At 43.8% G+C, this 25210-nt stretch overlaps 7 protein-coding genes across 7 annotated transcripts; 4 read left to right on the forward strand and 3 right to left on the reverse strand.

The window, feature by feature from the left end:
• Positions 1–633: 633 nt before the first annotated feature.
• Positions 634–1980, forward strand: PCYB_124130 (hypothetical protein; the record flags this gene model as incomplete). Its single annotated transcript, XM_004223746.1, has 2 exons — positions 634–1303; positions 1327–1980. Coding segments are annotated over 2 exons (1323 nt in total), but the record flags the coding sequence as incomplete, so codon positions are not given.
• A 1015-nt stretch (positions 1981–2995) lies between these two features.
• On the forward strand, positions 2996–3331 carry PCYB_124140 (hypothetical protein; the record flags this gene model as incomplete). The annotated part of the gene is made up of 1 exon (XM_004223747.1): positions 2996–3331. A coding segment is annotated over one exon (336 nt), but the record flags the coding sequence as incomplete, so codon positions are not given.
• Positions 3332–5416: 2085 nt separating this feature from the next.
• PCYB_124150 (hypothetical protein) lies at positions 5417–7336 on the forward strand (the record flags this gene model as incomplete). Its single annotated transcript, XM_004223748.1, has 2 exons — positions 5417–6353; positions 6756–7336. The coding sequence occupies 2 exons, from the start codon at positions 5417–5419 to the stop codon at positions 7334–7336; spliced, it is 1518 nt and encodes a 505-aa protein (XP_004223796.1).
• Positions 7337–9193: 1857 nt separating this feature from the next.
• PCYB_124160 (hypothetical protein) lies at positions 9194–11932 on the reverse strand (the record flags this gene model as incomplete). The annotated part of the gene is made up of 1 exon (XM_004223749.1): positions 9194–11932. A coding segment is annotated over one exon (2739 nt), but the record flags the coding sequence as incomplete, so codon positions are not given.
• Positions 11933–13726: 1794 nt separating this feature from the next.
• Positions 13727–16983, reverse strand: PCYB_124170 (hypothetical protein; the record flags this gene model as incomplete). The annotated part of the gene is made up of 4 exons (XM_004223750.1): positions 13727–13917; positions 14109–14982; positions 15620–16024; positions 16225–16983. The coding sequence occupies 2 exons, from the start codon at positions 16981–16983 to the stop codon at positions 15620–15622; spliced, it is 1164 nt and encodes a 387-aa protein (XP_004223798.1). The 3' UTR covers positions 13727–13917; positions 14109–14982.
• A 599-nt stretch (positions 16984–17582) lies between these two features.
• On the reverse strand, positions 17583–19277 carry PCYB_124180 (DnaJ domain containing protein; the record flags this gene model as incomplete). Its single annotated transcript, XM_004223751.1, has 2 exons — positions 17583–17677; positions 18197–19277. The coding sequence occupies 2 exons, from the start codon at positions 19275–19277 to the stop codon at positions 17583–17585; spliced, it is 1176 nt and encodes a 391-aa protein (XP_004223799.1).
• A 3043-nt stretch (positions 19278–22320) lies between these two features.
• PCYB_124190 (hypothetical protein) lies at positions 22321–24348 on the forward strand (the record flags this gene model as incomplete). The annotated part of the gene is made up of 2 exons (XM_004223752.1): positions 22321–23356; positions 23522–24348. The coding sequence occupies 2 exons, from the start codon at positions 22321–22323 to the stop codon at positions 24346–24348; spliced, it is 1863 nt and encodes a 620-aa protein (XP_004223800.1).
• Positions 24349–25210: the final 862 nt, after the last annotated feature.

The raw sequence follows: 25210 nt of genomic DNA on the forward strand, positions 1-25210 counted from the left end.
TAGAAAAACCATCTGCAGCAGCAGGAACGAAATACAAAAAAAAGCCTTCTCAAAGTTTTAACACCTGTTTAGCTAAGAAGCTGTCCACAATGAGGAGGTAAAAAATGTGCGGATATGATGATATATAAAACTGCAAAAAAATTGACATACCTCTGTCGTTGCCTGTATATGTGTAGCTAGCCATTTTTTTTTAAGCTAGCCAAAGTGATGCACATATGGGCATTGTCCCCGCGGCCTACTCGTTGAGCAGTCCCTCCTTCCTCTGCATTATCCCATTTTTACCATTTGGCTGCCTCAACGAAATGGATAACATCAAAGGGGGAGAAGCGCATGGAAGCGAAGAAGTTGTAGAACTCGCCAGTGATGAAGCGATAGTGCTTGCCAGCGAGGAAGATGGGGCCACCTCATCCGCGCAAGTTCTTCATGGCAACAAAATAAAGGCGAACGAAATCGAGCTGGAGCTGAAGGAGTGGAAAACGAATAAGGAGGACTACCAGTCCTTTCTGAAAAACAAAACAATCATGAGTTTTGCAGACTACATATCGAAATACGACAGCGAAATTAAGAAAAAAAAGAAGAAGAAGAAGAAATTGTCATCATCTGCACCATTGTCAATATACCCTACCAAGTCAGGAAGTACAATAACGAAAAATTTATTTTCTGGGACATTTCCGATTTGCAAAACACACAATCTAGGATCTTCTTGACGGGAGAAATTTGCGAGCAATTTGAAGCGGAAAAAGAAGGAGCCGTTATCGCCCTTGTCAACCCAGTTGTGAAGGACAAGGATCCACAGTATTATAACTCCAGGTTGTTAGAAGTGTTGGACAAAACAAAATTAAAAGTTATTGGATTAATCGATAAATTGGAAAGGTGTAAGGGGAGGAAGCGAAATGGGGAGAAATGCAAAATTGTCATTTACACACCTCTCTTTGGCCACTTTTGCAAGTACCACGTTAAGCAGGATCGAACAAAACGGGGGAAGAAAAAGTACGGCAGAAGCGCCAGGTACGTGGAAGTGGGACCAATTACGTGGGACGAGGGGGAAGAAGCGGCAGCGGTGGGCGAAGTGGACGAAGTGAACGCAGCGGATGAAGCGGATGAAGCGGACGAAGCGGACGAAGCGGACGGAAAGGAAAACGGCTCTTCCACAACCACCACCGAGACGGACAAGAAAACAAAAAAGAAGAAAAAGAAAAAGGAAGACACAGGCGGTACAGGCGGAGCGGACGCTGCCAACGCGGCGGGCGGAGAATCCTTCGACATCGAATCCATCATAGGCATGTACACAAACAAAATAGTGGTAAAGGATAAAAAAAAAAAAAGGAACTGGTGGAAAACAGAATAAAAGAACTGGACAACTTTTCAAAGCTAACGAATGATGGACTTGATCTGGAGCTCCTGAACGAAAAGCAACCCACAGAAAAAGAAGAAACCGCAACGACGCAGAAGTCTGCCAACGCTATCCTAACAGAACAGTGCCCCGAACTTATACACTTAATTTACAAATCGAATAAGGCGGATGAAGACGAACAAGAAGTTAGTCAAAAGGAAAAATTAAGAATCAAAGAAGAATCTCGAAAAAAAAATGAACAGCTAGCTGCATCCAATGAAGAAAAGCAAAAAAGGAAGTTTGACAATTTCTTAGTCAAATTAATTGAGTTACAAAAATCGAAAGACGAAAATGATGTGAAGACTCTCTTAAACGGGCTCATTTACGTAACCAATAATTTCCACTTTAGCTTAAAACATGTAAGCAGCTCCAACATCTTTGACGTGTGCTACAAACTTATGGATCATAGGAGTGAGGAAGTTGCCATGGCTGCTCTGAAATTCAAGAGGAAAATTAACACCCTTTATATTGATTACTACAAAGATAAGCTTAAGAGGCAGAAAGTTAAGCAGTCTGCGAAGGAGGGTCAGGACGCTGCTCACGTCGAGGTGGACAAAGGCGAACAGGACCAGCAGGTGTGTGCATAAATTTGGCAAAAAAGGAAATTACGTTCACATTCTTTTTTGTGAAGTGGTGGATCTGGTTTGATCCCCTCTCCCTATTTATTGCACCGCGTCGTTGTTCCGCATCACTCTTTTTTTTTGTAATCTTGGCGATTTTTTTGAAGTTAATATTTTTGGCACGTCCACGTGCGAGATTAGCCTAATGTGTGTGCTTTTTTTTTTTTTTTTTCTCTTTACCACGTCGCACGTGTAAATATTTTGTATACAATGTCCCTTTTGAAGAACAACCTTCACCTCCCCCAGATAAGCGTAATTGCAAACACGGGAGAGACACCGCCTAAACTAATCAACCATCAAAACAGAAAAGCAAAAAAAAAAAAAAAAAAAAAAAAAAGGGTTATTTTTTCTTCCCAATTTTGTAGCATTTGTGTGTCCCCACCCCAAAAAAAAGGGGATAATTTTATGCTTATAAAAAAATAGAACGTTTGTTTCCCCTTTCTGGAGATGTCCTTTGGTTAGTACCCCCTTCTTCTTGGTACATTATACTTTTCCATTTTTTCCTGAACAAAACAGCATTGTAACGTATGCACAATTCTGTTGCGGGTTGTTGGTTCCCCTCTTTTCCACGTACCAAATTGCTTTATTTCTACAAACGCGTATGTAAAAAAATATGTGCCCATTTACCTGCTTGTATATTTTTCCTGCACACAGGGGGGGGGAAATAAGCCGTCGGTTCCTTTTCCCGTCAATCGCTTATCTCCCCGGGGGTACAGCTAGTCTTTTTTTTTTTTTTTTTTTTTTTGCTATTATTTTTATATGAACAAAATGTAAAAAAAAAAAAAAAAAACCTTAAAATGGCTTCATTTGGAGAAAACGCATTCACGACATCTCGCTTTCACTTCTCAAAATAGCCTATACGGAGAAACAAATTGGAACAGTTTTATTTGGGTTGCCCCCTTTGGTTGTCATTCACCACACAAAGCGCATACTAACAACGCTCGCATAAATCACGTCCCCCGTTCGTCGCGTTATCACAAAAATGACCATTGAAATCCCCCTGCTGTTATCATCTACATTTCCGATAATATGGAAAACAGGTCTGGCTCAACTTTCCTTCGCCAAAACGGGGGGCTCATTAGCCGCCCTGAAGGGCACATCCCTGCTGCTGAGTAAAGTAGCCTCAACGAGCAAAGGGGGACTCCTAGCTTCCACCTCCACCCAGATTGACAATATAAAAGAGGCAGCGCAAAAATTAATCGAGGAAATAGAAAAGAACGTCAACTTGAGCTTATTCTTTTACAATATTGACGAGGAGGAAACGGCGGGCTACTACTTAATGAAAAGGAGGCAAGAACACGAAAAGGAAGCGATCACCGGGTGAGCGGGGGTAGAAGCGGAACAGACGATATGGGCAAAAGAGCAGGAAGACGAAGACAGATGAATTGACGTCAAAATGACGAGACGCAGAAATAGCCGTAGACATCATCGAAGAAGTGATTATCACGTGGGGGAATAGGTGACACTCTGTTTTTAATAGGGTTAAAGGAGCACCTCGCCATGGTCATTCCCCAACGCGTACTCACGCGTGTGCATAATTGCGCTCCTTTAAAAGGCGTAAAAAAGGGGGCTGCGGTTTATATACTTGTAAAATTTTGAAGGCAGCCCACGTATGCATATGTACATAACTGTGTGCACTTTTTCCCTTTTTGCATTTATTGCCTCACCAGAGTAAATCATCAATTATCCTGTTGACATTCTCCTTTTTTCAAAATGAAAAACCAACTCTTTTTCACGCCCACTCATTTTTTTTACGCTAACGAAAATCGTAACGTTGTTTTTATGTGTCTCCCGCGATGTTTTCTTTTTGTTTCTTCAACAATTATGGTTTAAAAGGGCAGCTGGCCTACGCGCAGGGGGGGGCCTCCTTGTGTGCGCGAGAAAAAAAAAAAAAGGACAAACCGTAGGACCATGTAAGGAGGAACCATCCGCGTAGTTGATATGCACAGATATATCTACGGGACATGTATAGACACATTTTTGACGCAGTTGCGTATACTTACCCGCTTCTTCGAAATTTACCATTCACGGGGAAGTTTTCGCAGAGACAGCCGTTGCAGCTGTGAACCGCATCCAACGGGGTAGTAAAGCGGCAAGTGGTACGCTTAGCACCTCTGCCTTTTCGAAACATGGCGTCATTTAGAGAGAGCTACGAAAAAAAGGGGACTCACCGAGCCAGACCAAAGGGGACAGACCAAAGGGGTCAAACCAACGGGACCAAACCAACGTGGCCAAACCAACGGGGTCAAATGAACGTGGCCAAACCAACAGGGCCAAACCAACGGGGCCAAACCAACGGGGCCAAACCAACGGCGGCATTCTCGTGAGCCAAAACGTTCAGCCGATAAAACGGTCCAAATGTGCAGTTTCAAAATAATTCGTCACGAAGTAGGTGTACCATTTGGGGTGGGGGTGGGGCAAAAAAGGAAGCGTTGTAAATCTTGGCTACTCCTGTGGAGAGTGCCAATTTTCCCGTACCAAAAAATATATCAAAAGAGAAATGAAGCTGTGCTAGTGCGGGGGCATACATGACGTGAAAAAAAAAAAAAAAAAAACGAATGAACAGAGCGAGGCTACATAATACATGCTCACGCAAAGGCGGTATCAATTAGCGCAGCGTGTTTTGCCGCCCCACGTGTAAATGGAAAAAATCGCAGAAGCGAAGAGAGCAGGAGACATCACTTCTAGCATCTAGCAAAACGGAAAAAAAAAAAAACACATGTATAAATAATTATGTATGCGTATATGCATAGCTACTGTTGCCAGCTCGTAAAAAAAAGCATTATGTGGAGGAGCATGCCGAAAGGAGCGCTCCTCTGCGGCCTGCGTATAACATGACCAAAATATGCACGTACATATATCCATATAATACATATATCCATGTATATATGCATATATTTACATGTACATACGCGTGGCGCACCTTCGCGCGGCCTTCTTTTTAACCCCCACGCACAGTTGGGCACTGCGAAAATGCGGAAAAAAGGAGCGCGAATAGCAGCCTCGCTTAAGTAATCAGTCTGTGCCTCCGCCCGCGGCCAAGAAGATATTTTTCCCCCCATATGAAGGAAAAAGATACTTCGAGTTTTTTCTTCTTTATTTCCCCGTCGAAGCAGAGAAACACGTTACGTGGGGTCCTCCCAAATTGCATAAAAAGCGCAGCATGTAGATCGAATGATTGATACCTTTGCGGCGTGCCATTATTTACACGTTACATCGTTCAAATGCGTATAGGCAATTTATTCATGTACCCAGAAGTACATAAAATAAACCCCCTTTTTGTGAATACGCCTTTGAGTGAACTGAACAGCCAAGTGTAGCAGCGTGTATTATATAGCCCTTCCCTTCCTCCCCCTTTTCACTCCCTCTGTGCCATTCCCCCACCGGGGGAGCTCCCCTCAAAATGCTAAACAACAATGGTTTTAACGGAGGGGTGAATCAGATGAATGAATATCAAGGGGGAATGAACTTTCAGGGAAATGGCCCCTTTCCAGGGGGAGGCCAATTTCAAGCCAGCGGAAATAGTGAGCAACGACAGCATAACTATGGGGAGCTGCAAAACTGTAACAACGACTTTTACAGCGTGCAAAAAGTAAACGCGGTTAACAACAACCAAGGATTCCCCGACAGACACGTGATGTATGGAAATGACTCGTATGGAAGGCCCCCCCACACGATGGAGGAAATTCCCAATTATTATCACGCTAAAGGTGCAATGGGTGGAAGTCCTATGGGTGGCATTCCTATGCCTCCTGCCGAGGGGGGATTCAACATATACCAGAACAAAAACAATTTACCCTTTTTTGGGAAGGAGCAAAATGGACCTAACTACAACGACCAAGCTTTATTCTCCCAAGTTAAACAAAACGTATCTATATTTGGAAACAAAACGAAAAATAATACGCCCCTTTTTGGCAGCAATGTGAAAAATGCAACAAAGGCTGATCTCCCCAGTGTTAGTCTATATGACTTTGTGAGTCATGACAAATCAATTTTTGGAAATAGGTTAAAGGAAGGGAAGCCTCTTTTTATAAATGAGAAGAATACGAACCAATCGATGCAAGCTTCTCCAAGTCAGCAGCACGGTAATAGCTACTTAATGAATAACAACAATATGCATAATATGGCAGGACACGGGGGTGATAAAAACTACATGAGTTATAATTACGACGCGAAGGGGCAAGTCGCCTATGGTATGAACCCCCCGAACGATATGGTTCACCCCAACTGGGGCGGTGGTAACATCAACGGCATGAACCACCCCGGGAACCAGCTCCTCGGGAATGCATACAACCAAAACAACTTTGGCACCAACATGGAGTCAGTCCCCCCCGCACATGGTGCCTATGGAGTCGTAGGGTCCAATGCCTTCGGCGCAACCAATTTTGGCTACCCCCAAAATTGTAACGCCATGCAACCAAATATGCAGAACGAGCAGTACCCCATGTATGGTAGCGGAGGAGCAGCCGCCATTAACACATATGCTAACTCGGCCTACGGGAACCAAATAGGTGGTGCAAACAACATGTCGTCTTATCCGAACCTTTTACCGAGCGGTGGGTTCGTCCCCTCCGCTGGGAACAACAACATGTGTGGCACTGCTGGGGCGGGAGCACCACAAATGGAAATGCAAAACGTAAATTTTTCAAATAATGGCCGAAGAATGGAAGGACAAATAAACACAGGCGATAGAAACCTAGCCATGAACAACGCCCCCGATTATAACGCCAACTCGAGTGTAGCCATGCATAATACTTCGACACAAAATGTTGGCAAAGAAATAAATTGCGCAAGTGAACTCCAAGGAGAGGAAGTGTTATTTACAAACGAAAACGAAATTATGTTTGAAAAAAATTACGTAAGGGAGTATGGTATGGAGGGAAATACCCAAATGGGCAAAATGAAAAAAATTCTTTTTTTCAATAAAAATTTTGTAAAGTCCTTGGAACAAATAGCTAGCCATAATTTAAACAGTTACAATGAGAATAGGTCTACCATTTATACCTTCCCCTGTTCTATGTCATCGAATAATGTCTCCTTCTATATGCAAGCTATTGAGGACTGCAAGAAGGAAAGCCGCTTTGACGTAGACGCAAATTTGTACAATAAAATATTCACCAAGCAAAATATGCAGCAGGCTTTCTCCGTTCTGAAAAATATAAATATGAACAAAAAAATGGACCCACGTGACATCGACTTGGACATTTACTACCCCCTTCTTCATGTGGAGAGGATAAAATTTAGGCAGCCCGTCACTGCAGAGCATTCGCGCAAATCTGCTGGCGCTCCCTTCCAGCTGGGCCAAATTCCGACCGTCATTTGAGACTGCCAAAGTGGCACAAAACGGCTCCCCAAAATGTGACAGTTTGGCAGCCCCAAAATTGTCACATTATGGTATCCCCCAATTTGTGACAGTTTGGTATCCCCCAATGTGTGACAGTTTGGCAGCCCCCAATTTGTGACAGCCTGGCCAACCGCCTACTGGGCACACCTCCCCATTTGCGTGACTCCCCATTTTTTCATGTGAAATTATTCAACATGCTCAACCATGCGCATGCCAAATGGTGTGCGAGGACGTTTGGGCATTTTCTGCCACCCCCGCGTCGCAGTTACAGCGTCCCGTTTCTTTTTCTTTTCCTGTGTTTTTTCATTTCATTTCTTCTTTCTTTTTTTTTCATTTCATTCCTTCTTTCCTTTTTCTTTTCCTTTGTTTTTCTTTTTTCTTCTTTCCCTTTTTTTCAATTCCCTGTGCATATGTGAAAATGCGCACGCGTGCGTAGCCCCACCACCGTTGCCACACCACCTGCACACTAACCCACCCATTTTTATGTTTGTTTTTATTGGTAAATTTTGTTCCAACCCATAAATCACTGCACACGTGTAGCGAATGCATCACGCCATTATGTCATATCCCCTCAACTCGCTGCCCCCCTAACAAGGAGAAAAGGCAAACGACTATCGAATTCCTCCTACAGGTCTTCAACATTCCCCACTGCTTCGCCAAGCTAACACACACACACCGTCATGGAAAATTACCCATACGGAAATGAAAAGGTACTTAAAATGAATACAAAGGTTTTTAAATCAATAGGGACGGCATTAACAAATGTGAGCCAAACCATGGGCTCAACACAACGGTCAACATAAACAAATGAAAGGGGGCGCATAACGTCACGAGGGGATAACTGAATTAGGGCAGCACAAATGGGAAGAAAAGAAAAGAGAGGAAAGGAAAAGAAAAGAGAGGAAAGGAAAAGAAAAGAGAGGAAATCAAAAGAGAGGAAAACAAAAGAAAGGAAAACAAAAGAAAGGAAAACAAATAAAAAGAGATGAAAACAAATGAGAGTAAAACAAAAGAGAACAAACGCGAGCTGCCCACTCGAAGCGCTCGCCAACTTCGTGCCATATGCGCAGATCGCTCAGTTTGGTCATTCACCCAAGTGAGCTAACCAGCCTTTAAAAAATCAACTAAGACATATGCACACGCGGTAGGCGGCGGTCCTTCGCGTGATAGATGTCTCCCCCCATGATAGATGTCTCCCCCCCTGATGACTCGCGCGGAAAAACAAATGGCGGCGTGCACATAGGACACTGCGTTCGCCTTGAAAAAACTGTGTACTTGGGGGGAAACCTCCCCCCCAAAGAGGCTCTCTAGGGGTAAAATTACGCCTGAGGGGAAGCGAATATTGGAGATCACACCGTGCTGGAAACTAACATTAGGACTGACCACCACGCAACATACCCCACGTGCCGTTAGCACACCAAGCGAGGCGGCAGCTTGTCTGACAAAAATTACCCCGGGGAGTTTCCTTTCCTCGTTTTAATTCGCCAGTGGGGCCGCTCCCGTGACGCCGCTCACATAACGCTGCCAAAAAAGCTAAGCAGAGCGCCGCGTGCATCCGGGGCGTGCGCCATCTTGGGAAGCCAAATCACCTAGCCCCGAAGGTGCGCGTTATGGGATCATCCCATCTCGTGAAGCCGGGCGCTTCCACGGCAACCCTCCACAATGCGCATCAGTCGGCACACATCTTTTCTTCTCTTCCTCGATTAGCGGCAACCGACACGCCTCTTCTTCCCTCTCCTGCCCACTTCTCCCCACTTCTCTACTCTTCCCCCCTCCCCGTACCACCTAGCTCCGGTCCGACGCTGCGCCGCCCGCGGACCGAAACCAGTTGAGTACATAGTTGTAGTAACTCGACGCCGTGTTCGTGGCCTCCGAAATGAACTCATTCAAAGTCTCATCGTTATCCAACTCATCCTCGTAGCTATCATACGAGTCCCTGTATTTTATCATAATTCTCTTCAGCTTCCCACATTTCCCCGAAATGTAATAAGCAATGGTAAAAATATCACTAAAATCTTCTTCGCAAATCCTTCCCCGGTAACTTTTAAATTTCCTCGACGGGTTCCCATTCGCTGGAGGAGCAGACAACGCATTTGTATACCTCTGATTATTTGTAACAAAATTAAACTCTTGCAACACATTCCTGTGACTCTCCAAAGGGTTATACAGATACCCTTCGATGTTATCAAACAGTACATCAAACCCTATGCTCAATTTTTGCAGATTCTCCATTGTGTATAATATTTTAAACAAACCTTGTAACCCTAAGAGGGTAAAATCGAAAATGAATTTCCATACCCAATGATCGTGATGAAGGGGATAGTAACATATTTCCAATTTTTTTAATAATGGAAAGGAACAATTACGCAAAATGTGTAGCCATTCCAACGTTTGACACCCAATTATTGTTAACTTCTCCAGTTTTGAAAAAACTGAAGGACATAGAGCGAATGGCTCATGTCTTGGAGTGTTGTCATTCATACAATACTCAGGAGATAATAATTCTAAGGTCTTCAAATTGGATACATTTTGAAATATGATTGCAGCTACTTCGTGAATGTACATTCCATTTCCTGAGTAAATTTTCTCCGAGGTGTACATATGCTTGATATTTTTCATTTGATGTAGATAGAACTGTCTCTTATATATTGGGATGTGGGACCACCTCTCATCCAGAGTTAGCTTTTTCACATGGGTGAACACGTTGATTCTGTTATTTATCACGTGGCTGCTCAGCTTGTTTAGCAACTCACACTCTAGTATTTTTTCCGCGCTTAGGAAGTTTAGGCACTTCACGTACACGTCTGGGGAGAGCGGGAACTGCCTCGTGCGCGCAAAGCAAGGGGGGGCCCCCTCGGTGAGCGCGGCGGGTGAGGCGGATACGGCAGTCGCGGCAGACGCGGCAGACGCGGCGGACGCCTTGAGTTGGTTGACTGAGTCGCCTGAGTTGTCTGACTCAGCTTCCTTTTCCACGCCTCGTGCGCTCTCCAAAACGGGTTCCCCCCCATTTGCCGCCACCTCCTCCTCCCCCCCAGTGGGGTACTCCCCCTCCGATTTCACCAAAAACACGTTCTTGAAATTGTTCTTCAGGGCATCCCAAAAATTGAGCGGCTGCTCGATTTCTATCCACCCGCCTTCGTCCAGGTTCTTCTCCCTAATATCTCTCCGATCATGTGCCTTACCATCTCCCTTGTCCCTCACACCATTCTCCTCATTGCTGCCTTGTTCCTCGTTGTGGTTTTCTCTACCGCAATCGTCTTGCTCATCACCACCTCTATTCGAGGATGCCTCCCCAGAGGAGCCTCTCCCCGTGCCACTGAATTTGTCTACTTCCCCCTCTGACGAGCTTTCCCGTTCATCGACCCTCGAATCCCCTTCATGTGCTTCACTATGAGCCTCCCTCCTACCACGGCGTGTACCCTTACCATTCACAATACTTTTAATACTGCTCTCCTTAACATTATAGCAATTTCTGCGATACTTGGAGCGTCCCTTTTCTTGATATTTCTGTGAGGACCTCTCCATCCGCGCAACCGGGTTAACTCCTTCTCCTTTATAAAGACTCCTTTTCAGTTCCTCGTCGTTGCACCTGATTATATTTTCAGCGTATGGGCTGTTCTTCGTGGGATGCTCACTATGATCACTCTGATCACACTGATCACACTGATCGCGTTGAGGGCAGCTCGGTTCGCCATTCCCCTGCGTAGGGCTTCCTGCCGAGTGGTCCTCCCGATCCTCCCGGTCCTCCCTCTTGTCACTGTCGCCACTTGGTTTCTCATAATGGGAAGGGGTGCCGGTCTTGTTCTCCCCATCGCGGGAGTCACCGCCCCTCGGCAAGGCTTCTATCGAGTCATCCGCGATTTTCGAAGCGGACTCTAAGCGCGTCATGCTGTTGAATTTTCTCCTGTGCATATCTTTATAACACTTTGAACGGCCTAACGTTGCATCCTCCTTGATATTTCGACGAGTCCCTTCGCGCGCAGTTATATTGTGGCCACAATATTCCTGCTTCAGGAAATGCGGAACGGGGTGATGATCTGTGTAAAAAAAATTATTTGAATTTTCTGTTTTGTCGGGTTTGTCAACTCCCTTATCTTCATGGGAGCATTCGATGTTGAATTTTTCTGGCGAGTGACAATAGTTTCCACTTTCGCCGTTGTGACAAATGTTATACTTGCGGATTTTTTCCCTTATTATTGTGTGTAAGTGTTTTTTTTCCTTTAATTTGTTTGAGTGTTCACTATGTTGCGCATCTGGAGCGTTCCCATTTAATGCGTAACTTTTAAATTTCGTCTTGGCATTATCGCATTTTATGTTATTGCTGAAAAAATTTCCTTCACCTTCACGTATATCGCTCGAAACAGTACGCTCGGAAGATATTTCCCAATTTGTTAAGCCAAATGGCATGTCTTTTTCTGAATGTTGATTCGTTTTATTGGGAGAAGAGTCTACCGATTTTATCTTATCGTTATGAATATCCTTCACCGAATGGATAATGTTCTCATTTATTTTTTTCCCTTTTTTCGTTGTTTTCGTTATTTCGTTATTTGTTTTTTCCTTCTGTCTACTAGCCATTTTTTTTTTTTTTTTTTTGTAATTAGTAGCTTGTGCTAGCCATATTTAAAAAGATGAAAAAATTGCAAATCTGAATTAACACCTTACTGCTCACCAAAAAAGAAAAATTATTAATTTACGTTTTTTTTTTTTGCGATTGCTCAATTTAAAAGGCGAAACATCACAGTTAAGACGGGTGAGATGGTTCACAAATAAACATTAAGGTTAAAGCGGTTTGTAAAAAAATTTCCAAATCATGAGCGCAATTGAATGAGAAACGAAGCAGCCTTTAAATATTACGCCAATTGTAGATTAAATCGTGTACAGGGAAAAACGGAAAAACGGAAAAACATTCATTGAACGTTTTAATTGCGCAGTTTTCCTGACACGATCGCTTAAAATGCTTCGCTTCTTTTTACATATATGTATACATATGTGTATGTTATATTATACACACCATGGAAGGAGCGGAAAATAATAATCCCAGGGAAAAAAAAAAAAGAGTTATAGAAACGTTTCGTGTGCGAACTTGAACGCTGTTGGGATTTTATTTTTTTCCTCACGCGGCGGTATACCATCAAGTGAGGTTACCAACTGTTTGGTGTAATGGAATTTTTTTTCTAACAACTGCTATAGCGTTTGTTATAGCAATTTTGCGGGCAGTGCGCTTTTTGCCATTTTTTCCGCGTGTCCGCCGCTCCCTCCCCCTCCTCGCTACTCCTCACTACACCTTTCCCACACCTTTTCTGCACCTTTTCTACGCCTTTTTTTTTTTTTTTGCCCGTTTTGGCGAGGTTTAAACATGGGGTCTTCCGCGGACAATTGGACTATCAACCAAATTAAATCAAATTAAACTAATTTTTTTTTTCTCATTTTTACCTGAACAAGCAATAATTTTTTTGCGAAATAGCTAAAATGTTCAAGTTAAAAAAAAAAAAAATCTGCAAACACAAATCAGGTGGAGCAAAAACTCACGTAAAAATTAAAAATCGTCTTTAAAAAGAAATTGACAATTGTTGTTTTGTTTCTGGACGGCAAAACGAAAGGGGTGTACGGTGAAACATGCAGAGGCGAAGATAGATCCCACTTTGCCCCTTCTTCGTTTGGGTAAAATAATCACTAGGTGGATTTCCCTACGGGTTGAACCATGTGCCCCGTGGAACTGCCACAAAGGGTACGTTGTCACGAGGGCATATATGCTCACATGTATAGGTACATCCCTGCGTATGTGTCCATTTGTTCCTCATTTATAAGGTTTTTTTTCGGTGGGAATTTTACCAAAGCGGGCAGGGAGGAAGAGCCCTGTTTTGGGAATTGACCACACATGGTTGGGACACGCCCACTCGTGAAAAGCCGCGACAGTGAGCCCGCGCGTCTGTGTCTATGTTCACCTATTTGCCTATCCGTTTGTTCAGTTTATTCCGCCTACACCGCTTCCTTTGCCGCTCCCGTGTTTAAAAAGATATCCGGAGTGCTCGCCTGGTGCAACCCCACACGAAGGGTCTCTTTCACAAAAGAAACAGTGCCCGCTCATTTGCGTAGCTATTTACCTGCTTTGTAATTCACTCAAGGAACGTCTCCCTTCGCCGCTTCGTTACACCTAAATTAACTCCACTGCGTCAGTTATCCCGCTGAAATCGCGCACATTTGTGAGTTCCTTAAATCTTCGGTAGAATGTATCATACTTGTAAAAAGTTTTAACCTTCTTGGAGACCAAAAATCTGGGCGCTACCTTCTTCCCGTACACCTGCGGCATCATATGCACACACATTTGGTAGTAACGAATAAATGCTTTAAAAAAAAAAAAAAAATTTCCTATGCGGCTATGCTGCTTATTTCTAACTTGCTTACCTTTTCAAACACCGAAAAATCGTTCAAGCCATAGAGGGCTTCCAAATGTGGCTTCTTTATATTCCGCGTTAGCAGCAGGATGAAGTTTTTGTACTCCACCAGCTCGACGTTTATTTTGAATAGGAAGTTTTGCCGGGCGCTGAAGTTGTGGGGCTCTGATGGGGGGGACGCGAAGGTGTGGGGGCATGCAGGGTGAGCCTTATCTGCAGTTTGTGTGCGGTCTATGTGCGGTCTATGTGCGGCCTATGTGCCGTTTATGTGTGGTCGATATACGGCCTGCAACGCGGCCGCTGACTCGGCGATACCGTCTTATACTACCGCCCCCCCGCATCCATTCATTCCTTACTGTTTAGAAGCGCATGCTTCAGCGCGTGTATGACGGAGTCCCTGTTCGAGATGGCACTTAGCTCTTTATTTATATCATAAAAGAGTACAAGCGTCTTTTGGTTGTTCCTCTCCTTGCCCGCAGGGTCCTTTCTACCCGTTTCCCCTTTCGATGGGCTTCTCCTCGGGGGCGTTTCCCTCCTAGCTAAATTAAGCGCGTTTAGGGATGACCCATAAGGGAGCCCACCTATGGACCCATACTTCTGCACATCTACAACGTCTAAGTAATCGTTTTTTAAGGCGTCACTTAAAGTGCTTCTCCCCCTGTATTCCCTATTGTTTGTACTGTCTTGGGGGATACACTTATAAAGTTGCTCCGAGTCTCCTTTTTTCGACTCATATTCTACCAAGTGTGTGTTAAATGGGACATTCCGTTTATTCCCCCAGCCTTGTCCTTGTGATTGTTTGTTTGCCTCATCTCTTACGGGTTCGTGTTCCAACAGTACATCTGCATCATCCGACATGGGAAAATTTTCGCTCTTCGGGTAGGCATTTTTATAGTTCAACGAATCTTCATGTAGGATGTGTTCCTTTTTTATTCTACTTTGTTTTTTATTTTTTCCGCTTTGTAAATTTTCCCCACTTTTGTGCATATGGTTTTTTAGGGCTTCCCTATATGTATGCCTCAGGTTAGCGTAGTAGGCGGATGTCTTTTCTGCATCATCTGAATACAGATTGGTGAAATAGTGCGTCGAGTTTGTTTCACTCTCCAACGGGTCATCGTCCTGTGTTGTTTTTTCCTGTCCCCTAAATGGTCTACTATTTTTATATTTACCCCTATCTTTTCCCTTTCCCTTTTTGTACATATCACTTTTTTCAGTAAAACTCATATCCATTTTTTGTTCCTTCTTTGGATCGCCCATTCTTTGTGTATCTTTGCCTAAAGGGTTACATGTCCTTCCTTCGTATTTTCTCACGCTACTAAAATTAGCCCATCCTTTATCGTGCACATTTTCGTGTGACACCCCCTTTGCAGGCTTTACAGGTCTGTTTTCTCTCAAGTGTTGGATCATGAAGTGGGCATCCCTGTTGCTGCCTTCGGGGATTTCCGAATAGTCTCTAAAGGGAGGAGGGGGGAAAAGAAACGGAGTTGCTTTATTTTACGTTTTGTAATTTCCCCCTCGGTTAATGGGGCCCCTTCGGTGACGGAATTGCTCTTTTATTTATTTATTTTTTATATTTTTTGCGTCTCCTCTTTATGGGGTTTGCTTGAGGGAGACGCACATCCTGCGCCGTTACTCATGCGGATGTGGTCTATGTGTGTATCCGCGTGCGTAACCTGAAGCTTGAGCGGTCTTTCGAGTCCAGGCGTGCCTCCTCCAGCGACGCAGCTTCAAAGCTGCACTTGAAGGAATCACCACTCCTTCTGTCCCTCGGGTTTTTAAAAACGACTTCTGCGGAAAAAGGAGTTCACCTTAACGTGGTGAGCTACTACGTACTTGCTACAAACTGGCGGAAGCATTACTCGTCAGGTTACTCCCTTCCTGTGCCGCTTGGCACGCTGCCTATTTTTCTGGATTGCCCTTTTTCAAGGCGTAAACACGGCACCTTACTTTTGAGGAGGTAAATCTGGTAAATGTAAATTTTTTTCAGAAAGTCATTCAGCTCTTGTCTCGAATCGAACATTTTCTCGCAATTAAATGTTACATTTTTAATATGATTGGACAGTATCGAAACGGTTGTTTCGATTTCAGGGTACTTATTTTTTACTCTTCTTAAATACTTCATAATTTTTATTATTTTTTCATATTTGTTGAGGATTTCTTCTTCTACTTTTTGGCTAGTTGGGTTGGTATATTTTTTTTTTTGAAATTTTAAGTTGGTCAATGTGTGTCCATCCAGGTTCATCGAGGGGAATGTCCCTTTGGAGGTTTCCCTCTGCAGGAAAGGAGGGGGGGTAGAAAAAGGAAAGAAAAAAAAATGGGGTAGATAATGGGGGAGGTAATGGGGGAGGCAATGGGGGTTTAGGGCTTAGGGGGATCATCTTTTTTTCCTTTCTTTATTTGTGGGAAGTTCCAGGAAGCATATTTTCTGCAAAGATGATCGCCCCATTTTTCTACACTTCGATAGTTACACACCTCGTGGAAAGGGGATGCACCTTCCTCCTCCCCCTCGCACTCCCTCTGTTCATAACTTAGCTCAGTCCTGACGTACGAGTCGTCTATATTTGTGTTGTCCCCATTTTTGGCATCCCATTGAGGACACACAGCATTATATTTCCCCCCTTTTCTATTTGTGTTGACTCCCTTTGGGGCTAACACCGTGTCAAACAAATTCACTTTGTCCTCCAAAATGGTACTGTCATAGGTGATGCGTTGAGAAAAATTCATGTCGTTCGTTTTTTCATATTCTGTAGAACCATCCGTTACGTTCGAGCAATAGCTGTTGCTTGAGTCGGATGTATGACCCTCATCGGTATATTCACTATTTCGATATAATTCTTTTTCCACTTTGTCTGGTTGATCACGTGCACCTTTTTTCGCACCCCCTGCGTCATAACAACAAGGGGAAATGCTACTTGACACGCTAAAGCGGCCACATTCATCGTCGTAATGGTAACTCCTCCTATTCCTCTGCAGATTGTGTTTGCTCGGCCCATTATGCACATGCAAACATTTTTTTATGTTATCCTTGTAAGATAATAATTCCTCCAAATTGTAATTAATTTCCAAGTTAAGGTCTATATAGTGTTCCTCTTTGCAATTTTTCAGCAGAACGTCGTAGTTGACGCAGTAGGGGTTGTTTCTACCTCTTTCACTTTTGTGCCAGCTTTTTTTTTTTCCTTCCCTGCTGTGATGTTTAAGCATTTTTTCCGCCTGTCTATCCTCTTCGTGCATTTTTTTTTTCTTTCTTCACATTTGGTTAAGAAGTGGACAGGCGGGGCTACGCGGCAGGTGGGACAACGCGGTAGGAGGGACATCGCGATAAGGGGGGCATCGCGATAAGGGGGACAACGCGGCAGGTAGGACAACAAGATAGGGGAGACCATACGGTAGGAGGGACAATGCGAAAGGCGAGGGGCCCTGACATCCCACCGAGCGCGGATCGGGTATGAAGAGGTCTCGTACTATTCGCCATGTGTTGAGGGCATTCCGAAGTTTCGCCTTTTTGCGGGCGGAGGGCTCTCCAACGAACGGAGCGCTGCGAGGTATCGCTATTTTTGCGGATTTTTTTTTCTCTCCATCACAGCATATGAGTTCACCCTACCGCTTTTTTGTGCATTTGTATTTGTTTTCCCCCTTGGCGGTAGCAAAAAAAAAAAAAAAACAAAACGTTGCGCAGCATATTGGGAACGCGCCGCACGGGAGGGGAGCCGAAATGGGGACTTCCCGTTATCACAGCACCGCCTCGCGTTACTGCGATTTGTGTGTTTTCCCCATTTGAAGATTCGAACGTTTGAAGCTTCGCAATGTTGACGCTTCGCAATGTTGACGCTTCACAATGTTGACGCTTCGCAAAGCTGATGCTTCGTGATTTTTTCCCCTGGCGCGAGCGCGTTGGGGTGGGGTGCCCCATCACCGCGCCACCCTCCTACGGGTGATGAAGCGGGACGAGGTAAGTTCCCCTGGGAAAGGGACCTTTTGCAAAATTTGCGAAAATGGAAAAATCCTTTAACGCGCGAATGCCCTTTACAAAGGGAGGATCATTAGTAAATGTGGCCATTTCACAAAAAAAAGGAGCGGGAAAAGGCGGGCACACGCGGCGAGCACGGCGGTGTGGACATATAAATAAAGAGAGACATGAGAGTATAAACGTGCATTGTACAAAAGTAAACTTAAGTAAACATAAGATAAATTTAAACGCACATGTATGCGCCTGTTTAAGCGTCGAGGGCAGGACGGAGGGGTGACCAACACGGACGCGTAATCACGAAGGTACCTTTCACACGCCAGGTTCACAAAAAAATTAAAACACACACATCACGCGCATCACACAACACGCGCATCACACAACACGCGGATCACACACATCACGCACATCACACACATCACGCACACCTCCAACATCACGCACACCTCGCACATCACGCTCACCTCCAACATCACGCACTCTTCAACTTCTTCGACGCGGCGTTCTTCCTTTTATTCTCCTCGAGGCGCTTGCTAATTTCGTTTAACTCTTCCTCCGTGGGCGGCTTGACCTTTCTCTTCTTGGGGTTCTTTTTCTGATACTCCTTTTCGATGTTGGAAAGCAGGGTATTCATTTTTAACGTCCTCTTTGCTTCATTATTTCGAATCGCCAAAACCAAATCGTCAAGGGGGGGCGCAGAACTCTTCCTTTTTTTACTCACTCGTGAATCCTTCTTCATCAAGGTGGCATACTTCTTAACAATGTTGTTCATATTTTTTAGCGACTTGTCATAGTCAGGTGTTTTTTTAATTTCCTTGGATTTAAACAAACTATTGTATATGTCTATGTACCTGGTCAGGTCAGCCTCCTCACTGAATGGGATGTACTCCAAAATGTGGGTCAGGTTTCCATTAAATTTGTTGTAAAATTCGATCAAGTCTTCCTTTTCATCTAAACTATTTTTGTATTTCTTTTCATAGTTTAGTATATCCTCTACTTTAATTCTTTCATGAAAAAATTTGGGATTTAAATAATTTTTAAATTCGCTATATTCGTCATCCTCCAGGCCAAACTCGTCATAGTTCTTCCTCTTCTCCGGGTCTCTCAATATTTCGTAAGCCTTCTGGATTTGAAGAAACATTTCCTTGCACTTTTCCAAGGTTAGCGGTTCGTCTGTATCCTGTTCGCGCTTCTGTGCAGCGCCCTCCTCATCATCCTTTACAATTTCATCCTCTCCATCGTTTTCCTCCTCGTCCACTGTTTCTTTTTCAAGTACGTCCAGCTTTCCGTTCTTCTCATCCTCGCCCGTTTCGCCTTTCCCTTTCACGTCCGTCTCGCCTTTCCCTTTCGCGCCCGTCTCGCCTTTCCCTTTCGCGCCCGTCTCGCCTTTTCCTTCCTCGCTTATCTCGCCCTTCCCCTGCACCTTGCCCCTCCTGGCGGCAAACTTATCCGGGTGATACGTCAGCACCAGTATTCTGTACGCCTTCGCAATTTCCTTCACGCTAGCATTTTTCTCCACACCAAGAATTTCATAAAGGTCCAATTTTGTATCGCTCTTCATTTTTCCCTTAAGGTGACGACGTGTATCAATTCAACGTTTGCTATCTCTACAAACTTTGCTCTTAAAAAAAGGATGGTGTGAAACAAAGTGGGAGAGCTAACTCGCTGAATGGTAATGGGGTTAAAATGTCATTGGGACGGGGTTGGTATCACAGCGGAGGCGAACAGAAAAATTACGAACAAGGCACATGCGCTGTAATCATCCCATACGCAATGCATAAATTAAATTGGCATTGAACCATCGACAAAATATATGCATCCGTATAGCATACATTCACGCTCGCTTGTTCACCGTGACCATGTGCCCTTTGCTTATATTTGTAAAACGCACGTGCGTGGAGTATGCATCGGGATTGTCAACACGATCTGCTTCTCTCCTCGGTTGGAAGAAAAGAAAAAAAAAAAAAAAAAACTCCAACGTACGCGCGCTCTTGCAGCTAGAAAGCGTTCACAATTTTTTCTATTCGCTCCCCGGTTCAAGCGCAAAGGCGTGCTCACTTCTAACCATTTCCGCAAAAGTGCGTGCGTGTTATATGTAAAAATGTGTATTCCTGCTCGCGTGAATACTCCCTTTTGTGCCCCTTGCGCTACAGTTTTAGTTATAACTGGTGACTCGCTGCGCGTTGCGGCGGAAATCCCCTCGCGCATGTTCAACCGCTTCGATGGGTCGTGCACCCCCTTCGTTCTCACGTGTATTCGTGCTCACTACTGCTTTGAGTTTTCCCTTTTCCGTGCAGCGCTCGAACCACTGCAGGGTGTGCTGAGAAGCGGGGAAAGTGTACACCTCTTATTTTGCTTTAATTTGTAATCCCCCGTGTTTACATACGCATCCGCACGAGGGAGAACAGTCAATTTGCGGGCTCTCCGTTTCTTTGTGCTCCCGAAAGAGAAGTAGCAGAATGGCAAAGTTCGCAAGTCTTAAAACCAATCGGCTGCTAACATAACAGAAAGGCCACTTCCTGTCCCCAATTAAAGCGCGGATATATTTTACATATAACCAATTTGGGGCCCGAACGCTAATTTGATTCATCCAAAAGGGTGTGTGTGTGTGTATGTATGTATGTCTCCCGTGTGTAACTTTTCTGCTACAGCTCAGTTGGGAATAATCACCTGGTCATTCCGGTTGGTCACTCGCTTTTAAATTTGCCAGTCTGTTCATTTATTGGGTCCTCTTTAATGTTCATTTTGTTTTTCTCCTTTTCTTTCTTCAAGAACTCGTCAAAAATGCGGTTAAAAAAAAAATTGGGCTGAAAAATCAAGAGTCATAACGAAATGCGTTAAATTTAAAAAAAATTAAAATTAAAAAAAAAAAAAAAAAAAATCTTCTGCTTGTTCATAATATTACCCCTCGTGATGTAATGTAAAAATCTTCGATTTACAACTTGGCAAAATTAAAAGAACGCAAAACACATTTTTGGTAAAGATTGGCATAAAGCCTCAACAAGTGCGAAAAGGTCATTTCCACGAACGAGATGCTTTAAATGGTTTTTTTTCCTTCAAAAGTGGCCCTCAGGGTGACGTTCATTGGGTAGCACATGTTGTGAGGGGAGGGGAAGTGATTAGCAGGGCCAGGTGGTACATCTCCTTCTCCCTGCTGGGCAACATTTCTCCGCGCACGCATGCGTGTTGGCCCAGCTCTGTCGGAAGACGCACAAATGTGTCCACAAGTTTTGTACTTTTTTTCTTCGCCTGTCTGCGACCCTTTTGCAACCTTTTTGCGCCAGTTCTTCACCCCTTATGTGCCCCTTCCCTGCCCGCTTTTACTTTTTTTTCTGAACAGTTCAGGGAGTTTTCGCAAAATTTACCTGACCCATTCAGGCTTTTTTTTTTTTTTCAAATATGGCAAAGCTCCAGAAAACGAATCGGCTTCGTTGACAAACATACCGTCAGAATGTAGAACAGCTGCACAAAAAAGGAGAAACTCTCGACGAGTGGGACAATAAAGGAAAAATCTCCCCCTTTACTTTCTCCTTAACCCGCGTGAAAACGGTACAGCAGAATGAAGGCCCAGTGGGTTATGCACATATACACACAAGTGGACACACTTACATATGAACTGTTTTCCCAATTATAGCAATATAGTAACCCTTAATAGAAGCTTGGGTTGAATGTTCACATTGCTAAATATTCTCTTCACATGGTACCCATAATAAACGTTCTTTACCCCTCCTGGTCATTTGTTGACCGAGCATTTTGAACTGCACATATCTTACGCTTCCCCATTTTTTCGTTAAAAAAAAAAAAAAAACAGAAAAGCAACACAGTGTACTGATGACACAACGGGAAGGAGGAACACTCACGGGTGACATATTTACAAAAGAAAAAAAAAAAAAAAAACGAGTTAGACAGTTCCATCCTAGCATTCATTTAGGCCTAAGCCGCAGCTCACATTTTCACTTACCCATTGTGCATACGTTTATATACACCTCCACATGCGCTTATGCACACGGGGGGAGGGAAAAAATAAATTGAAAACCCATTTTGCAAAAGGTCAAATTAAAAAAAAAAAAAAAAATCAACCACTACGTCGCGCATGTATACATAAAGGGCACATTTTTTTTTTCCCTCAAACTTGGCGCATGTGACAAAGAATTAAGCTAACCGTACGATGGGATTTTTTGGCCGTCAGTTTAACCTCACCACTTTGTGCCTCTCCTGTGTAGGGGCAAGCGCTGTGTTCACTTGATCATTTTTCCACCCTCTTATCGCAGCGCGCAAGAGGTAAAAGTAAAGCGGCTTAGCTGTTTAGCTGGTTAGCGGTTAGGCGGCTTCGCAGCTTGGCAGCTTTCCCGTTCGACAGCGTAACGCCTGGCGGGATAAACACAAACATGACAAGCCCCCTCAACCTATACATACGCGTAACTCACACGGGAAGTACTTGCCGCGTTTGCCAAAGGCAGTGCCCCAAACAGAAATGACCAACGGGGCTTATGAGAAACGGAGCTTATGAGCAAGGGAACTTATGAGAAACGAAACTTATGAGCAACCCAACTTATGAGCAACGCAACTTATGAGCAACGCAACTTAAGCCCATTTAAAAAAAGATGCATGACCATAACTTTCTGGAAGATTTACATGACATCAAATTTGAGGACTTTTTAAATCATTTTATTTTTCTTAAAAATGAGAAAAAAATACCAACGAGTAATACCGATGAGAAGGAAAGCGCGGCGACACTTGAGTGTGATGAACCCTCGGAAGAGAAGAACAAGCCGCAGGATGAAAGGCACAACAATGTCATGAGGTCCATAGCCAATGACATTATAAACAACGAATCTAGTACGGTCCTCTTTAGAAGAATATATTGGCCCCTGCTAATAGGAATTTATCATCCCGCCACTCTATACGAACTAACAAAGGACGTACAGAATAAAAGAAGTCTGTATAAGCAGGACAAAGAAGAATACATCACAAAGCAGTCGAACTTAAATATTCAAAAATTGGACCCCCAGATTTTTCACCCCTTGTCATCGGATGATAAAAATCCATGGACACTAAAACAGAAAAATCAAGAATTAAATGAAGAAATAAAACAAGACATTTTAAGAACACATTCAGAAAAAAATCTTTTTCAAAATGAAGCAGTAAGAGACACATTATGTAAAATTCTGTTCCTTTGGGCCAAAAAAAATCCTTCTGTATCGTATAAACAAGGTATGAACGAATTAGTAGCCATTTTTTTTATTATCAATTATCGTGAACAAGTATGCCCAGACATTTTAAATTTAAAAACTGATCAGTTTTGGAAGGAGTATGTCACCCTGTTTGATAGGGACGAAGTCGAAGCAGACACTTACATCCTGTTTGACCACTTCATGAACATGGGGTTGAAATATTTATTCTCTTCCCCCGAAGAAAAAAAAAACCAAGCAACAAAGAATTCTTCCAAAACGGTGCTCCTGCACAAGTGTACTTATATATTCCATAAGTTACTAAAAAATTTGGACAAATTATTGTACAACCATTTTATTTCTCTGAGTATCGAGCCTCAGATTTTTCTCCTCAGGTGGATCCGTCTCTTCTATTGTAGAGAATTTCCGATTGATGACACCGTCATTTTGTGGGACAACTTTTTCTCAGGTTCGTTCTTTTGACGGCCGCGTTGGGAGATACGTAACTTCTTCGCTGCTAGGCACGTAACTTCTGCGCTGATAGATATGTAACTTCTGCGCTGGCAGCTATACAACCTGCGCGCTGACAAATGTACATCCCCCCGCTTGCGCGCGCCTCCCTTCTTCCTTCCAGATTGCTACTTAACGAACTGGGAAAAGGGCTTCCCCACCGAAGTCACAGGAGACACCATAGGAGTTGCCCACATGACATCAAATGTGTTCCCCTTGGTTGACTACTTTGCAATCTCCATGATCCTATTCATCAGATCTTTCTTGCTAGAAAACGATGAGAATTATTGCCTGAAGAGACTTTTTAAATACCCTCCCGTTGAAAACATAAGGATATTAATTGATTTATCTTTTAAAATAAAAGCGAGAAGTGAGAAGAAGGAGAAGTGTGCAAAAGGGGATGACTTACCAGTGTCCAACAGCACCGCTGTGGACGGGGGTTCGAATGTGGGAAGCTCTCTTGGTTCATTTCAGGCTAGGAACGGGGCCAAAGAGGGCGCAGTAAATTTGGCGCGGGAAGGGGCAGTAAATTTGGCGCGGGAAGGGGCAGTAAATTTGACTCGAGAAGGGGCAGTCAATTTGGCGCGAGAGGGAGTAGCAAATTTGGCCAGAACCAGCGGCAACAACAGCATAGCGAGTGATCACCTGGAGCGAAATAGGTATAAGCCAACCGCAAACACCCTTGTGCTAAATAAAGAGACCAAAATTTTAAACACCCCCGCGACGCTATCTCGGATTAACAGCAAGCTAAACAGTGTCATTGACAGCTTGAATAATTTATCCTTCATCGTCGGGAATGAAAAGCACCGAGTAGAGCTCCAGCAAAATGTATTTCGTCTAAATGAAATATTCCGAGAATTGAAAAGCATGGAACATAATTGCGCAGAGTCCATGCCGGAGGATTTGGAGATGAACTGGAAAAAGGAGGCCCCCCCGATTTACTTCGGTTGACCAATGCAGCATGTGTGAACGATATTAACATGTGTCAGGCGGTATAAAGGTGATGTTGCTGCTCCCTTTTTTTGTCTCACCATTTGGATTGCGCGCAAGGGTGTCGCGTGTGTGTGCGCAGGTGCAGTTGTACGGGTGTGTTTGTACGCATGTCTGCACGTATATGTATACGTGTACCATACCGTTCTTTTTATAAGTCACCAATTACGCCCCATTCGTGGGAGAGCGACAGGTATTTATGCCCCGCCCCTTTTTTTCCCATCGCATTTATTTACAAAATAATTTGTTCAGAAAATAGGAGTTCTACATAGACGTTTCCGTAAGACGTGCATTCGCCTTTTTTTTTTTTATTTCTCTTCATCTCTAATGTTGTAATTTTGATAACATTACAATTGTTTTACGTTTGCAATTTTAAAAGTTTGAAGAGGTGAATTATTGCCAATTATTGGGATGGGAGAGCGACTTTGCAATCGCACATTTCCTTCGGAAAACTTCCCTTTTTTTTGCGACATTTTGTCCAAGGAGTGGAGCGAAACGCGTGTTACAGGTTAAAGGCCGCAAAGGGGTTTATAACGTGGTGCAATGCGGAGAAAAAGAATGCTTTGGAGGACAAGCGGATTCGCTGTTCCCATGATGCACACCATAATGGAAAAGGCGTAAAACGCATTTCAACATTGCAGGTTTGCTTTGCATTACACAGCGCGCCAACTGAGACAAGTGCTGCAATCACTGCAACCGCCGCAACCGCTGCAACCACTGCAACCGCTGCAACTGTTTGTACCCAACGTAGGGACCCCTTTCAGCTTACCCGTTTGGCACAAACGTGTGTGTGTAACTCTTTTCATATGTGAGCATAGCCAAG

The sequence above is a fragment of the Plasmodium cynomolgi genome, chromosome 12, assembly GCF_000321355.1.
Source record: "Plasmodium cynomolgi strain B DNA, chromosome 12, whole genome shotgun sequence".
NCBI classification, from domain to species: domain Eukaryota; phylum Apicomplexa; class Aconoidasida; order Haemosporida; family Plasmodiidae; genus Plasmodium; species Plasmodium cynomolgi.